This window comes from Acyrthosiphon pisum, chromosome A1, assembly GCF_005508785.2.
Source record: "Acyrthosiphon pisum isolate AL4f chromosome A1, pea_aphid_22Mar2018_4r6ur, whole genome shotgun sequence".
Classification (NCBI taxonomy): domain Eukaryota; kingdom Metazoa; phylum Arthropoda; class Insecta; order Hemiptera; family Aphididae; genus Acyrthosiphon; species Acyrthosiphon pisum.
Window position 1 is genome coordinate 24,338,639 of NC_042494.1, and position 19,623 is coordinate 24,358,261.

At 30.4% G+C, this 19,623-nt stretch overlaps 1 protein-coding gene across 1 annotated transcript in view; it reads right to left on the bottom strand.

The window, feature by feature from the left end:
- LOC100570053 (atrial natriuretic peptide-converting enzyme-like) overlaps nucleotides 1–19,623 on the bottom strand; it is a 133,302-nt gene that overhangs the window by 41,421 nt on the left and 72,258 nt on the right. Inside the window, exons 8-11 of the mRNA XM_029486831.1 lie at nucleotides 12,279–12,361; nucleotides 11,598–11,736; nucleotides 10,619–10,774; nucleotides 1,642–1,758 (exon numbers count right to left, since the gene is read on the bottom strand). Coding sequence (XP_029342691.1) covers nucleotides 1,642–1,758; nucleotides 10,619–10,774; nucleotides 11,598–11,736; nucleotides 12,279–12,361 — 495 coding nt within the window. The remainder of the gene's footprint in view (nucleotides 1–1,641; nucleotides 1,759–10,618; nucleotides 10,775–11,597; nucleotides 11,737–12,278; nucleotides 12,362–19,623) is intronic.

Sequence of the window (19,623 nt, forward strand, 5' to 3'; positions counted from 1 at the left end):
CTGCAGCTAATGAACTATATACCTATGTAATTTACGATATGTATACTGCCTATTGTAATATTTATATATATTATATAAATATTATAAATGTGCATATTTGTATATTTGATGTACCTACCTATGGTATAGTATACCTACATACTGTACAAAAAAAAAACATTTTTAAAACATGGAATTTGGAGAGAAAGTTGTTTACAATAAACTACGATAAGACTATAAATGTAATAATAATGTAGGCACTTAAATAAAGCGATCGATAATAATTAATTATCACCTATCGTAAAATATTGTTCCATTTAAATTAAATTTAAATTCAAATTTATTTATACGATGAGAACCTTCAATTTTCTTAAAATATTAGATCAGATTATAATCCAAGCGAAGAAACTTATTTTTTTCAATCTGACATCAAAACAAAGACTATCCAAGATAAACAAAAACAAAATTAAGTTTATGGACAATTATTTTGAGAGCCCTAACAAATATTTAATTCCTATTGAGGACCTAGTACCATAATAAGCTGCATGACTTCAAAGCGCAATGTATTCAACATTTTTTAACTAAAATTATTGTTTTATGGTACTTATAGCTTTAATTTTAGTGACAATATTTAATATGCAATGATGATGGAATAATTAATATATTTTTTAGTACACAATAAACATATTATTAATTGTGTATTAAATATTATTACTTTTGATTTAAATATTTGATTATTTCTGTTGTATTAGTGTGTTACAATATTACAATATTTAAATTGTATAGATAATATTAGTGTTAACAGTACTATATGGCGAATATAAAATATATGAAAACGGTGATTGAAACACAATGTATATCTGATGTTTGGTTAAAATAATTTTTAAAATGTAAATTGCTACTACGAGCTATTATAAGCTCGGTACGATGAGATGAAATAAATACAATTAGTTTCCAAACGGTCACACTCTATATTTAAGTCATATAAGCCTTCTTCAAATTATTCAATTATATTGATGTACGGTTATTAACGCTATGGATCTGTTAGTCTAAAATATCTTAGGTTTGGTATAGTAAATACATCTATAAACTATAAATACAACTATACCTAACCTAACCGTCCTATAGTGACCGTCTCGAGAAGAGGACTATACATAACTTAATGTACGATATGTCTACGGTTGCGAGATTTAGTAATCTCGAGAAAACTTTTTCAGGACAACAAATGGGAGATGAAAACATGATGTGAAGGAATGGTATTACTATCGTCTGCATACCAAATAACCACATGTTAAGATATTTTATGCCCACCTGAGATCTGGGGGCTGCTCTGATACTAGCCAAACGCTGAAGATAACAGCTCATGTAGGTCTTCGAGTGGGCTTTCCACGATGTATATTATTGTATCATATTATAGTTGTTCTTACTAAAATAAATTATGTGGCATAGGGGCAAGTCTTACGAAAGTGTTGCAACCCTATGTTGCAAATACGCAAAAAAAAAAAAAACTAAGAAGGTATACTACGATTTTGTTGGTCTGTAGATAAAACTATCAAATCATATTTTTTATACCAACATAAAAATCGTCGATGCATGGTTGCATGATACTTTTAGGTGTAATGATGGTATATTTTTAAAATAAAAAACCGTAAAAATACATACCCGGGCATTGTGAACATTTCAATTCATCGGTGTGATCTTCACAATCGAAATGTCCATCACATTTCCAATCCAATGGGATACATCGCTTTTTGTCACACTTAAAACCTTCGTGGCAAACTGCAAACATAACGCAATATATTTCTATAGACAATATTCATTCAATAAGCAAAATATATCAATTGTCGATTATATTTTATTAAAATATAATGACATTTGATTTTATACTGATAAAATATGTATGCATTTAAAAGTCATTAAATGCCTTAAGCTAATCTGAAATTATTTAAGAAATATTTACGATAATCTACCTAAGTGGAATATAATATATAATTATTGTAATTTTATTATAATATCAGTGGAAACGTTTCGTTTAATCTTTTGTATCGTACTATAAATATATAGATCTAGTTCATCTGTTTTAATTGCACAATATTAACTGTGAATGATGAAAATTAATTTGATAAACGTACTTATATATGAAAATGTTTTTTTGCGAGCGTCGAATGAGATTTATTGAAAGTATTTACTCAAAACAAAATCTTTCAGTGCACATTGGACAACAAATCATAATATATACTTTGCATTATTAAGAGTATAATAAGATTTAAGTCTAATAAGTCCTACATCAAAAACAATGCACCGTAAATAAACTATAGAAAATTAAATTTTAACGTAATACAACAGATTTTAGGTATTTTTTTTTACTAAAGTATACGATAATGACTTATATTACAATATATTAATGTATAAATAAATCAATTTCTCTTGAAAATATACGACAGCTTACTTCAACTATAATGTTTTAACTTCTAAGTGATACATCATTAGTATAGGTCCTAGAATTCGCCCCGATTAATAATATAGTTATATTCCGTGGCTTAATTTCAGGTTTTACTAGACAGGGGCAAAATGTCAACAGACTGTGAACAAATAACAAATATTTGTCCACAACACGTCTTTATCACAAGAATGATGACCCATTTGGGCAAATACAACTAAAATATAACCATGGTAGTTGTATACCGATATTTGTACGAGACTACGAGAGTACCTAATAAATATTTAAGTTAAAGTTGATTTCACTTAAAACGAATATTATAGCATCTCAACCCAAAGTACCTACAGTATATTAGTTTAGATAATTTAAGAATAACGCGTGTTTGTAAAAATAAAAATGTCAACTACAATAGATTGTCATTAAATTTATTTTACCAAAAGTAACACCGCACGCCGCGCCGTCAGCAATTGAAGACCTCCCGTGGAGATCGGTGTATGTTACAAAAATTAAATTTTTCAGGGGAGACAAATAACTGGTCTATAGGCTATTTGTGTTTTCTTCATATTTGAATAGTTTATTATTGATAATATAAAACGAAAAACGTGTAAAATATGTAAGGTGTAATATTTAAGTTTTTACGCATTGACTAATAGATACTGATTATGTTATCAGATGTAACATACGCCGATTTCAACAAACGTACATACATGAACGCTTTCTTGCAATCAATTTTCGGAGTTCTTAATGTATGTTTATTCATACATAATGTAGCACAATGTGTTGGCTACACTGAGTTTTATCAATTAATGTAATAAAACGTTTTTTGAAAATATTGTAACATACACCGATCTCCACGGGAGGTCTTCAATTTATATAATTATTTAACATTAAATATAAATCAGATAGTACAACCTAAAATGTTAGATGGGAACGTGGTACCTACATACTATATTATGTAAAAATTGATTTTAGCAATTTTAGCAAAATGTTTGAGTTTTTTATTGTAGGTACGCATATATATTTTAATTTACAGATATATTAATATGTTACATTTATTATAATAAGAAATAATAGTAAAAATAAAATGTAATGATCGTTATAATAATTTATAGTTTGATGATTGTGACAATATAGCTTATGAATTTTCTTTGTAAAAAAAACATACAGGTTTAAAAACTTCATTAAATATTCAACTTGAAGTATAATAAAATAAAATAAAATCAGGAAATTTTATGTTTTTAAAAAAAATAACATGACAATATTATCCATCTGAAAACAATGTTTCTTTTGTTAGACAATGAAAACATAAGGGCATTTAATCATCGAGCGTTATAATTTATAACAGTGTTGATCATAATTTAGCAAGCCCCGTCGCACTGTTGATTAGGGTTCAAACTTCCTGAAATTTTCTAGAAGGAATATTCCCGTTTTCGAGAATTTCTGAAAACTCAGGATTAGGAATTCCTGGGAAAACAAAAAAAATAAGAAAAATTTCAATTTTTTCGGTAATTTTTTTGTTATTAAATACAGTCTGGTATTTTGATTTATGTATTTTTATAGAAGTATAACTGATGGGTAACTATATAAATTATTTTATCTACACATATAAAAATGGAGACAAAAATGTATAACAATTCATCAATCGAGAACGGCTGGTCCGATTTGGCTCATATTTTTTTTAAGATGTTCGTAACTGCCAGGAGAAGGTTTTTACAAAATAAAATTTTAGGAAAATCCCCGGAAAGGTAGGAAATCTCAAATCTGTATGTCAAAAATACAACGGTGGCGAAACAATACATTATATTATATTGGTTGCTATTGGTTAATCGGGCATGTTTGTTGATTTCATATAATATAAAAATGAATCGCAAAATGTGTTGTTAAGCGCAATAATTCTACTGTACGTGTGTTGTGACTGAACTCCTCCTAAATGGTTAGACCGATTTGAATGAATTTTTTTGTTTGCGTTTGCGTTTATTCATCGATTTTAATACGGTTAGGTTAGGTTAGGATTTTGTATTAATTGATTATATCAATCCACCATAGGTAGAATACGACAAACTTGGTATAATTTTGATACTTTTGAGTTAAACCATACACTAACGTATATACAGCACGGGGTCCGCGATCTACCGCAGGTAGATTGCCTACATGATAATGTACTGCTGCGAATCAGAATTTTTTATTCCGGGCAACGGAAAAGTTAAGATTAATTTTGAAACCATACACCGAATATTAAATAACGAATTGAACAAAGTTTGAGTCACATATAGTTGGTACACTTAATGGGCAACGAAGTGCACGGGTTCAGCTAGTTTATTATAATAATATCAAAATGTACAGGTATTATAAAATCCTATTATAGTACCTACTGGCCTTTGGGTAGTTACTAGTTATAATCATCATTAGATACAATTAATATTTCTAGCATAAAAATAGAGTAATTTTCTTCAGAGTAATAGTATTCATTATGGATATTTAGGTACTATTCAAATACTAAATAATGAAACTAATTAAAGTAGCTTTTAGATGCTGAGATGAATGAGGAAAATATAAAAAAAGTCACACTAATGTTTTAGTTGTGTTGTAGTTGTTATTGTAATTTAGGTATTAGGAACGCCAAAAAAATATTCATATAAAAATATTCATATACACACAAAAGTGCCCTAAAAAAATGCCGAAATGCCCTAAAAACTTCAAAAGATGACCTTAAAAATTATCTAAAAAACTAATTAAGTAAGCGAAAAAACCGTATTTATAAATAATAATTTTTATTAGAGATATGGGTAATAGTAATTTAAAATATGAATTATAAATATATGAAGCATTTAAATAATTTATAAATAAATTTCAATATTAAAAATAAAATAAAGTAAAATATAAATGAAAAAAAATTATATGTAAAATATTCTCATTAATAGAGTTAGGATGTTGATGTAATAATAATACTCATATTGTATTGTTGCACTGCACAATTGTTTCATTAATATATAACTCTCAAAGAGTAAATCTTATCGGAACACGATAAATGTAATCACAACAAAAACCACACAATAATAATATTAAAATTATCTTTTACTACTTATCCAAACGTTTCCAAACTTGGGTGTAACATTTGCCCTAAAATCTATAATTTGAGAAAAATGGCCCACATTGTACAAAAAGTACAAAAATGTCCTAAAAGATGAAAATATGACTTTAAAATGTTAAAAAATGACGTTAAAAAACAAGCTAATTTATAGCTAAAAATGCAAAAAAATGCAAAATAAAATAAAAATATTCTGCATCAAGGGGCATGAAACAAATTTTTAGCTAGGATAGTATTGTATAGAATCGAAGGAAAAAAAAATGCATAAGTCATCAACGTCCTAACTCTACATATAAGATATAACATAATATTATACCTATATAGTGTAGCCCTGTGTATTTTATCAATTTTTTGGATACCATGGATGTTAACGCGCATACGAAGTTAAACATTTTAGTATTTTACCTTGATTTACGCATATTAAAAGTGTCTTCACGTCCCAATGTCCCAAAGATCTATATTGGGATTTCCATATTATTATGTCCAAGAAATTGTTATAAATTCGTACTGCATAATTTGATAATAATCTATATTACCTTTTTGTGGTATCTTTTGGTATATTTATTTCACAATCCACAGTGAGTATTCAGTGTTTAAATGTTTTTAAATATTAAATAAATAAAAAAGGCTAATTTATTTTATAAATTGTATTCAATTCAAACTGAATTATTATTAATGGCTATAAAGGTTTTTTTTTTTTAATAAATCGTTGTTTATCAGATACTCTGGTAGGTACCTACAATGTTAATAATTGTTTGTTTATTTATTAATATGTTTGTATCAAGTGCAATAAAAATCTGATAAATTTAATGGGACCCATCGATTCCGCCAATATAGTTGTACATAATATGCATAGCCCAATCATTGAAGTCTAATTTTTTTGTTTGTATATTTTCAAACAGTATATATATTATAAGTGCTTTTTTAAATTTAAATTTAGCAAAAAACTTGAACATTTAAATGAAATAAAACATTATTTAGTCTTATGATGCGTAAACTGTAATTCGTTTGAGCAGTTTGTTCAGTATACAATGTCCGCACATTTCCACACGTTCCCGGGAAATTTCCTAGAATTTCCGTAATATTGCGTTCCCGAGAATTGCCCATCTCTAGTTTTTATAAATCAACATTGTTTTATACAACTGTTTATTTTTTAATTACATGGTTTTTATCCGATTACTTATTTCGTTGTTTTGACGATAATATCGCCATAATACCTGTACATAGTAGGTTACCTACCTATTCGAACGAAATATTACGGATACACAAATATCTCGATAGTCGTGTTCAATGAGTTTCCAGCGAGTAACTCTTGATTGATAGTACGTTTAGGATTAGGAAACAGCATTACATTTAAAACCAAAGAATTAGATTAGACGTTTGCAATTTACTTGTTTACGCCGTAGGTAGGTACTTAATGACAGTTAATGTCGAAATGTAAAGTTTGTAATATGTGTTTGTGGCGTAATTATATTGTTTTTCAGGTTTAGGAATTGAACAGAAATCGACGGAGGTTGGTTATTGCCCACTTAATATATATATATATATCAAAACAAACGCTGAGAGGACACGGAGGACAGCATTAAAACGCAAAACGCAGCAATAATGGCGCTCGACGAGGACGGACACATTTCCAGCTTGAAATCCATTAAATAAATGGACAAACTGTTTGTTTTTATGACAATAGGAATGATTAAAATATTGTCAAGAGAGAATATTTTCACTACGACAATTAAACAAAGTGAGCAGTTTTATTAAAAAAAAAAAATACATATTTATTATGTACGCGTAATACAAATAATCGAGAAGTCTTTAGAAATAGAAAGCGAGTACCTACCTGTTTTAATACTTTCACTCTGAGGAGAAATAATTAAAACTATAATTGATAACAAACAATAATAATTTACAATTAAAATATATTACTGTTATCATAACATATTTTCGTACTTGGGTAAATTATACAACAGCGGATATTCTTATAATAATAATAGGAAGTCGGAACTAGGAAGTACTTACGTATTATATTATATACCTACTTTAAAATAAATTATAATACCTATTTATGAACTATGTATACCTATACCAGATACGAGCTTATAGCTCACTTGGTACATAAGTACGTATCAGCTATTACTAATGTAATTTATTTTACCTAATTAAGTAATATTGTAATTGATTTGCAGGCTGAGTAAATAAATATAGTAACTATTTGATATTTTTCACTTCGGGGAAAATGTATGAATCATACGACATAATATAAGTATGTTTTTTTGTAAATAAGTAACCATGACAACAAAAAAGTTACGAAAAATCAGTTAGAAAAAAATCGATTAGAAAAATATAATATTTGCTGTGCCCAGCCTCAAAACATATTTATGATAAAAAAAAAATGCGGGTAAGTGGATCTCGTTGTGCTGTATAGTAGGTTACAAGTGGGTCACTGTATAATGGATAGTATTAAATTTGAATTCAATGATATAATATCACTGTATAAGAAAAACGATTCTGAGCGGAGACGGTATGTCAGTCTAAAATTGACCAATAATAGGTATCTATAATAAATATCACAATATCCATTAGGTACTTATAACGCGTTATACATCAACAACAAATCGTGGTACTATCATAGATATATAATAGTATACTTTAGAAGTTTCAAGTAACAACGAATAATATTATACAATCACAACAAAATAACTAAAATAGTTATTCCAGGTTTTTTAATATGTAATTTCGTCCAAATTTGAGCTTAAAATGACTATAAAAATAAACTGAGCTATCTTTTTTAGATTTTCTGGCAACAGAATTAACTACTTACGTGGAATCTTGTTTTAAATTTTCAATCCTTAGATATAAAAGTTGAACATTTTATACATTTTTAACTACCAAATAATTATTCAATTTTAAATTTGATACATTTTGTCAAAATTCGATCTTAAAATCCTTATAAAAAAAAATTGTGCCTATGTATTTTTAATATTTTTCAACTACTTTTGTAACAATATATCAGGAGCCTTGCATTAAATTTTTAAACTTGTTTAACCAACAAATAACATTTTATCGATATTTATAGAAAAAAAAACTAAAAAAATCGAAATTGAAAATGTCCGTAAACAGCTTAAAATAAATAAAAATATTTGGAAAATATTATGGTGTATAGAAAATGCTGATATAAACATTCAGTCAAAATTTCATGTACCTATGGTCATTTTTATAAGAGTTAAACCAAAAACCAAAATCGTGCCGGGTACAACTTTTTTTTTCCAACCGATTTTATTGTCACAATAAAAAGCAAATTAACAATTACAAAAACCAAAACAATGAATTAAATTCCCAACAGAGCGTAGCATGTTACTAGATATTTTCCACTGCACTATAATATAATATACTCAAAAAACTGTATGCCTGCGATTCTTCGATTATTTTACTCGCAGAAAAATTATTATATCTATAGTCGCGTGCCACATACTTATAATAATATACGAACGATATTTTATCATAATATTTTGCTACCAACATAATATTATTATTATAGTCGTCACCACCAAGCTAATGGCGTTTCCACTTCATTTTTTGTACAGATTCGGAAAGGACTTGCGGGAAATAGCCCAACATTCTGTTCGCACGACATTAATTAAATTAGGAAAACTATTCCGTAACGGACTAGATCCGAATTTCAATGCAATGAATTGTTACCTAACCGTTTCCATTATTGTTTATACAACACGGCAGTATAATAGTAAGTTGTACTTATACCTACCCATAATTAATTTCTAAACGTTTCAATTCGTCTCGCTGTGCATTTTGCCGGATTAATGGTTTAAGTACACTGGTACAGTAGGTACACATTATTATACCCTAACTGAAAACAGAGTGAGATAATACTATCGTTTTTCCCTAGGGATTTCACGACATAATATTTGTTTTATTTGCGTGATTAAAATTACTATACACACGTTTTCCAATCAGATGTTATTGTACGGAAAATCGTATACCTAAAAAAATAAATAAAACGACTATCGTCGTCGACGTGGAAGGTAATTTGAGTAGTTTAATTTGTTGATTTAGGGATTAACATATAGGTGATTTGGTCATCTTAATATTTGGAAACAATAATATTAACAGTGGCGTGGCCAGGGAAGTGTTTTAAACGTTGTTAACACACTGCAGGTTGTATTTATGCAAAAAATATATTTTATTTTTTTTTTTGGGGGGTTGAGGCTTCGAAAACTGAGGTCATTAGCCTGTGGAACTGCGGGAGAGGGTACTGTAGGTTTTGAACACGTGTATGTTTGTTTTGGCAGAATTTTTAAGTGGGCACCCGTAGGTATCTGCTACGGCCTCTCTCTCCGGACACCGTGACTGTCCGAAGAAAAATGTCACCCATGGCCGAAAAAAATATATTATGTAGGTACTGTCATATAGTATCATAATATGGTTCTATTTCATATTTGATATTTACACACGGAGAGTCCGTGTAAAGCATTTCCTCACATAGTTACATGTTATATTTAATTATAAAATATCCCCTAAAAAAAATTCTGACTTAACGCCTAAAAATATATTGGTAAGTATTAATTATTATTATTTTTCATACATCATATATATTTTTCAAATTATAATATTATACTAAGTGTTTGGAACTTTTATTACAAAACTTTAAAATTGGATTTTTATCACTATTCTTTCGTGATCTTATTTACACATTGAAACCGATGTACCTATGTTTTAACAATTAAATATTTTTTTTCGCAAATCGAAATCAAAATAATATAATAAATTTAATTCGGAAAACCTAAGCTTGAACCGTAACCGAAAAAGTTATAATGTTAAATTAACATTATTAATATTCAAGCCACGCGATACACCTCCTAAAACACCTGATGCAGCAGTTGTAGCAGTATTGTGACTATAATTTTCAGAGCGTTCGCCGTTCGTGTCGTATATTTTAAGCGACCTCATAATATTATTATAACCTTACCTAACTCACGTTGAAAAACAATCACGTGACCCCTGTCATAGGCATAGCAATAATAATAATATTACATTATACTGGTATGTACCCACCCATTCTAAATATATATTATTATAGTAATCATTTTGTTACTCACGTCCTCTGAGCTTCATTTTCCTGACGTTGAGTACTTCCCGGTGTCCGATGCAAAACGTGTTAGGGTTATTGTTGTCGTTCGGAAACTGCGTGCACTCCCGATGTTCGTGGTACGCTTCAAATATGTCAAAGAAGAAACCACAGCTCCGAATAGTCTCTGTGGTTTAAAAAACGGACAGTTATTATATACCTAGGTAAAATGTCCATCAAAACATAGTAGCATTCAACAGTTCGCCGCCCCACTTCTGCACCGCGGAGGAAACGCGGGAAATAAAATATATTATTATTATTTATAGCCGATGCGACTTTATAAAAACGTATTGAGTGAAATCTATTTTACTATATTATCGTAATATTATATTTTTTAAATAATATATTTTTATGCGGTGATATACTGATTTCGTATAAACGATTACTATTCCTATCTTTAGATTCTTGGGTAGATACCTAGGGTATTAATATTATTATTATAATTATTGTAATTTATTGTTCGTTTAAGTTTCTGTTCAAAATAAATGTAACTCGATAGAGTAATTTTAATTTTCACATTCACATTCTAAAGCAAACATTAAAATAACGAAAGATTTGTTTCTTATTAATTATAATACAAAAATGTTGCGCGGGGTATTCCTTGTAGACATATAAAATTGAAATGCTTATATAATACACTATAGGTAATTCGGCTTTTTGCACGTTTGACCCAAACATATAACTACGAAATGTATAAAATAGAAACGGATTCAAAATGACTTAAAATAAAAATAGGTTAAGTGCCTATGGTTTGTGTTGTTAAAAGAATAAGAAGATGAAAAACCTAAAAAATATTTTTAGGCAATATACAAGGTTGAATTTATAGGAATACACTTTGAAATAATTTTTTTTTTAAACCCGAAAATCTACAGAGACCGCGCGTTCAAAGAAATCCCTGCAGGAGGTATAGGTACATTGTATTGGTAGTTTTTAGTGGATACATTTTTTACCTTTACAAAGCGACTGACAAGGCTTCAATTTGCGGTTTCCACAGCCTCTGGACGCGAGGAGCGCACAAAAGTACAGTGCCGTCAGCTCATAGCAACGGACGTTTACCACAGACTCCAGCGCTATCAGCTCTCTGGGATCCTTTTTATACCATAGAAGCAAGTTTAGTTGATTAGTGCACGTTCGTATATCGACAGCAAAGTACAATCCAATCGTAATTCGAATCGAAAGAGAACATTTTATAATATTTGAACTCGCGGTGTCGGTCTTCAGAATATTATTTTATCGAAATGACTACAACTTTGATATTTTATCTGCCATAGTAAAACTGGACGCCGACACATCATGTCATGAGCCGCTAATGTACCGCGAGCCAATGATGGCATTGTATGTAAGACGTAAGCCGCAGGTAGTCATAAAATGGAAGGTGTTTCAATATTATAACGAAATTGATTAAACAAAACCGTCACCAATAAGATGAACGTACCTAATACATAACATTTGAAAATTGTACAAAAATGCACATAATATTTAATTGCACACAAAACTGACAGTAGTTTCTCAATATAATATGGCCACACCATCATTGGTCGATTTGCGTGCACCCACACCCACACCCACAATATTCAAATATGTTCTCTTCCGAGTCGTATCTGATGGCAATAATTTGCAATAATAATTACGTATTCTGGCTTGTAAGGTATAGTGTACAGGTACTGTGGTAAGGTGGACGTGACGTTTTGACAAAAAGACGGTAGGCAAGTGCCTGTGCAGTAAAATTGTGCATTAGTGACAAAAATAAAATACAACGTGTGTGTGATAAATTAATCATTCTACGTATAATACATTTTAAAATTGCTTATATGTGATAATAATAATTATGATAATAACGCGTTATCTCTAACTATAAATAGTATTATAAAACCATGTACAGCGTGTTTTTAAACATTAACCGTCGGTAAATTAACGTAATTTACCGTCAGGATTAGTTATATAGTTGTTTTATTCGTTGGGTAGTTGACGAATCGGTATTTAACTCGTAATTATTTAGATACTTTTATTTTTGGGCAAGAGGAATAACACTTAGTCGAAATCTGTTGACTTTGTTGATATATATTTTTTATGAATATTATAATAAAAAAAAACCACACCACCTAATTGCGTATATTATATAGTATTAATATAATATATTTCTAACTCGGTAGACTAAAAAAATTCACTAAATGAAAAATAACTCGATATTTTGTACCGAAAACGTTATTAATAATCTCGCGAGGGTTAAACGTTAAAATGTTATTAATAATATTATGAAAGAAAATTAACCCGTCGCCCAACTTCGTTATAATGAACTAATTTTTAACTCGTTAAAATATTTATTTGCAGCCTTGGATACAAGTACCTGCTGATTAAAATAGTATTACACAGTAGGGGTTTTTTTTCTTTACAGTTTGGCGCGTGACGTTCTAGTGAATATCGTAATAATTCTTAAGCGGCGGCGGCCATGGCAATGATATTATGGCAACAATATATTTTGTTAAATGGATTGACACGCTGCACACGGACAAACGGACAGTATTATAAAATATTATAGTTAATATGACCACGAGTGTCCACGACGATCGGTTTGCGTTTAAATGTAGGTATTATATTATGTGAATAAACAGCTACAATAATAATATAACTATTGTTCTATAATCAATAAAGTGCGACAAAAGTTAAGTTTGGATTTTTTCAAATCATGTACGTTCGTATATATAATAATATCGTTTAATGAATAACTATTACTGTCGTACAGGCCATGCTGATGAAATCCGTTTATATAATAACATACTATATTATAGCCAAAGTAGCGTGGCGAAAAGGGTAATTGCAGAGAGGCGGCTGCCTCTGAGTTTTTTAAGGGGTTGTGGGCGAGTAAATTATAGGCCAATAGTGAAAACGCCAATATAGGTGATAATATTTAGTAGGTATTAACTATTATAGTTGTACCTATTTTAGTAATAACTATATATTATGATTAAGAGGTTGTTACCTATACAAATATTTCAGCGAAAGTCTTTATCGGGTTATCGGTGCTACGGGGTGGGATTATATTAAATTAGCCTCTGAAAATGTTCAAGTTCTTCAATCCAGGTATACTTCATACAAATGCCCAAGGCTGGACAAGTTTATGAAAAGTTTATTTAACTCAGGAAAGTTAAGTTAATATGCACCAATAACAAAAAGTTAAAAGTTAATTTAACTATAGGTTAACTCAGTTAAGTTAAAAGTTAATACACACTTTTTGTTAAAAGAGTGAAAATCATAAAGTTCTAATGCTAGGTATTATCATCATAATTATTACGGACTAATTTCCACGGAACGTGTGCTTATTATTTTTTACCGGTACGTGATAATTATTTTTCTTAGTGCATGAAATATACGAAATAAAACTCCCTACGACTGCGGTCCGTTGAACCTTTTCCAGTGCACAAAATCTTTGTTAAAATAGAACAGAAAATAATAATAATGAAAATTTATAATAAGAACATTTTATGCATATAAATACATATATATATATATATATACAAAATACCGAAACGAGCTGCTTTTGGCATGGCATTACGGAATTTATCGAAAACTTTAATCTTTTGTGTTCAACGTTTGCCCTCTCATGACCTCGCGAAACCAAACAATATATATTATTATTATTGTTCAATCCGATATTATGCGAAATTAATAATTATTGTGCCGAGAGAATATTATTATTATTATCGTTATTGTCGCGCAACGACGTTTTATGCGACACGTTAATAAATCCAATTTATTATTGTTCGACGCGGACGTCGTCGCCTTACGGTTTTCGTCAACGTATTTTTTAACGTGATTGTGTCGCACACACATATTGATAATATTATAATATAAATATTATGCACAAGCGTAGAGGACTGTCGGATTTTATATTACCTATACATACCGCACTATTGTACCTATAGGACCCGGGCGGTGGTTTTCGATCGATCGGCGTTCTAAATCCCTAAAGGTATTATTATTATGATATACGCGACTCTGTACCTATATATAATATGTTATTATTATTATTATAATGAAAACGGAAAGTTCGATACACGCCATTATTGTTGCGCCGTGCCACCATATGCCCACGACTGCGTGTATAATGATATTATGTGCATAATATGCGATTTTATACGAATCCGAAAAATCCAAACCAAACTCGCAAACGTATATTATCATTATAGGTAAATACGCGTACCTATATAGTATACATATTGTGTTTTCAATTACAAAATTGCGCATGCACATTCGAGTGAATATAAAATATCTCGTTATTATTATATACTGTGTATATCTACATTATACTGTGTTTATATTACATATTATACAGCGTGCGTCTGTGTGCGCGTCGTAAAAAGTTTAAATTACTTTTGGGGTATTCGACGATGGGATACATGGGATTGAAAATGGCCACGTCGTACATATCTTCAGCCGCCGGTGGATTCGGCAGAATGATCGGAACGTTATTTTTTTTCGGAGTCGAAGCTGAAAATAAAATATAACACTCGAAATAAAAACAATTATTGTTGACGTCGTGCCCGCATGGCCCCCCGAAATATATTATTACATCAAATATCCTACACACGTGGAAACGAAGTTTCTAAATTATATTTACACATACAATTATGGGTAGGTAGGTACTTCTAACGATCAGTTTCGACTTTCGAGGGGAACAGAAACGACGTATGTATTATAAGTCAGCCTTTTTCAACCTCAAGTCGCCACCTAAATTAGGGTCACGCAGATTAGGCGTGACCCTAATTAGGTTAGGCTCTAAGGTGGTGGTGGAAAATAATTTCGGACGACGAAAAACGTGGAATGCGCGTATCTTGGGAGAGGGGCACGCTATACAGTGTGGTAATAGTACTTTACACTGTGGTACACGATACGCGTGACTGCGGTAACCGGTAGGTAGGTATACAATATACGTGACCGTGGTAGCCGGTAGGTATATAATATACGTGACTTTGGCAGCTGGTATAGTTGGCATATGTAAATATAATAGCGTGGTGTGATATTTTGTGCAATGTTTCACCCGTCATGTTTGACGACGGATCGGTGGGGGTGGCATGCACCGACGAAAGGTCAGCGTCGACGGAAATAGTCTTGAACGGTAAACCGCTGCCGTTGGCGTAGTCGACGGCGGAGGCCGCGGCGTTTGAGTTCCGCACAATCGTCGACGCCGTTTTGCTGACGGACACTTGACCGCCGCCACTGCTGCTCGGCAATCCCACTGTGGAAACACGAAAACCGTCAGGACTACTCACGTGGATGTGTTGGGTACCTAATATTATAAGTCGAGGGCAAAAGCCGGAACTGACAAAACGCCAAGTGCCCGCTTGAGTAACGTCGACACGTCGCGGTCGTCGTAGGTTTTCCGGCTTTTTCCGAGACAAGACCATAATATAATTATTATTAGTTGTGTCCAACATCAATATTATTAATTGAGCAAACTGTAGCACCCATAAACTTGATTACTATATTCTAGTATAGTAAAACTTTTTTTTAACATTCAATGTCAAATAATTTTAAAACAGTAGATAATACAAAACATATAAATGTCATTTAAATACCTAGGTGTTTTGGAAATGTACAAATGACCTACGATGAAATCACAGCAATCTACACATGATATGATGATAACCATGTCATAAAAATAAAACTGCGTTTATAAGAACAAGTCGTTAGGGTAAATGTGACTAATGGTGACTTGCAAGGGACAGAGGAGGTAGATATTTTAAGTGTATTTAAATGCATGGGGAATGCACTGGTATATACTATAATATATAGTGATATGTAATGGCGGATTTACAATATTTTTTTCTTCAGGGGGGGGGGGGGTCCTGATAAATAATATGTATTTTGAAGGTATTTTTTACTATAAGTATTTACTGTATTTTTTTATAATATATATCATCGTCTAGGAGGGGGTCCACATCAGCTGCGCAGGAAAGAAACAAATGTGTGAACAAAAAATACGTGAAATTATTTAAAAGTATTGTCGTAAAAGTGGAAAAACGAATTACAATGAGCAGTGCCCTCCCTTCCTTCGAACAAAAACCTGAAACCAACCTATGTTAACATTAAATCATGGCTTGAAAACGATATTGCATACCGATTTTGAGTACCACGGGTTAAAACCGTCAAAAACCGTAATAGATACCATAAAATTGAAAAAAAACAATACCGGTAATCAAAACTGAAATTGAAACCTGAAAAATAAAATCCGATATTCAAAACAAAAACAAAATCAGAAAAAAAAATACCGAAATAAAAATCGAAAAAAATAAATACCTATAACCAAACCTGAAATTGAAATAGGAAAAAATATTTTCGGTTTCAAGCCTTGCACTAAATGCCTTTATTTCTAATTTTTCAAACACCTATGTGAATTTATGTTATATTTTTGGGGTGGGTTGATTTCACAATTGAATTGTTCGTTTTATTTTTCTTATTAAAACCTTATATACGTGGTTGATAGTTTGATCCCAATATTATACCAACGAAGTATCACAAGATGTTATACGATGTCGTCATACATTTTTTTCGTATGTTGCTATCCTGCTATAATTGAACTATAGAATCTAGACTAGAACTAAATAAGAAGTAAGAACTACTTTAGAATACTAGATAGTTTGCTGTACATGAAGGGATGAACCAAATAAAGTTCAAACCATCAATACAATCAGTCCATTTTAATAAATAATAATATATTATTGTTATTTTTTTGATTACCTCGTACGAAAAATATCAAAAGAACTGTAATGAAAATCAGGATGGCGACGTTGTACACTACTTGTCGCCTTTGCAGTCGAATAAAAACTTCGGTGACGTCAATGGCTTCGGTCCCCAACACCTGCGATTATAATATAGTAAGTATACATAGGTACATATTATTATAATAATATCATAACAAATTATTATTATTATTCGTATTTTTTTTTTTATTGTTCTAAACTAACATCGGCGATAATGTCCATTGGTAACGTTTTTTTTTTCTGTTTAATTAGGTTTTAAAATTTGGTTTTGTTTAAGACCTTTAAAATTTGTGTGGTGGTTTTCGCGTCAGATCTGAGTGCTGCGCCTATAGGCTGTTGTATATTATGTAGATGCTGCTGAGGTTGTTTACGTATTGGAGGAATTCTGTAATTATGTGGTTGACTGAGAGTTCAGTTCCACAAAAATTACACCTATTTGTATTTTCGTCATAGTTTGATTTGATTGATATGTATAAGAAGTATTGATCCTTGTCTATAGTATTCGTTAATTGTATTAAAAAAAAAAATATTTGTAATTGTTTATACTTATTGTTGTTAGCATGTGAACAGCAGTGAGCACTGATATTCAATCTTAGTCCTCGGCATAAGTGGAAACAATATACGTCTTATATAATTTTCTAACCGTGTTTGCATATAATAATATTGTAGGTACGATCTACATAGCAAAACCTTAGCACGATAAACATCTGTGTTGTTTCCTCAGGACGTCCGACGCGTTAAAACTAAACCTTAAGACGTTATAGACGCCTCATTGTTTTCTCACTCGACCCCCCCCCCCCCCCTAACACCCTGTCATGATATTGTTATATAATAACGCTAGTACCTATATAACGCATTGTATTGAGGATTACACTAATATTTGATTTAATAATATTACTATAACATATATTATATATAATTACCTAAATCACTATAAGGTTCATTCTGTATTGAAGTTGTGTACAGTTCCAAATTAATATTACGACAATTTTATTATATTTTATATACTGCAGCGTGGTAAATAAATATCAAATCACGCATAGTAATTATATATTTCATCTATATAATATAGAATTTAATTAAGAATTAATAATTGACGTGTTACGTTTGGGAAACATTGCACAATAAAATATTATGCCTGCGCAGGGTGCCTGCTAATATAATATTATTATATAATGTACTTGAGCTAGAAATTGACAAACCGATGAGATTAAAATTATTTCATTATATTATATTTTGGGCTAATTTAAAAAATGTGTTTCGTTCTACTGAAAAAAATCGCGTAAATTCCTATATAGTAAAGGTTCGTAATTTGTGCATAATTTTAAAACGACCAGAAAAAATATACATATATAAGTTGGAGTTTTTTTCAAAGAAATGTAATCAAAATACCGGCTTAGTGAGCGTTTCGGATATAAATCCACGAGATTGTATTACTTTGGCTCCAATGGATAACCTGAATTACGAATATCTGAATATTTAATATTATTTGTGATTTTAATACCCGATTTATGTCATTAATAATAATAATAATAATAATAATAATATTAAACCAAACTACGACCTTTAGTATTTACTGCGCGTCTTCAATATAGTAACCTATAGTTGGGATTATAATTTTGAGAAACGTTAACGATTATTAATTGTAATGATATAATTACACTAAATATTATTTTCTTATTAGGTATATAATTATTCGGAGTGTATTATAATATGCACATAAGAGGATTTTTTTTTCAAGCCAGAGTGACACATTTACCTGAACAGCATTTTAATTATATTACTAATTACTTAATTTCTATAAAATCAAATAAAATATATTGCTCTGATTTATGTCTAAATTTATTTATCGAACTATCTTAGAAATGTTATGAAAATTCTTGCACGAAAATCATCTATATTATAAGATTATAATTAGAGCATGGATTTTTATGTAATTGTATATTTTTTCCTTTTAGCACCTTCACATTTTTGTATATCCATTAGTAGTTTTTACGAATCATAATAGTTCAAAGACAACCACAATTTTGTTGTTGTATATTACTGCATATTATTTGTGCATATTTCGACAAAATGCAAGATGTATTTCATATTAAAGCAAATATTAAAAAGCAGGTAAGTGGATGTCGCTCTGCTGTACAGTAGATAACAAGTGGGTCATTGTATAATGGTTGTCTTAGACTTAAATTCAATGATATAATATCATTGTATAAGA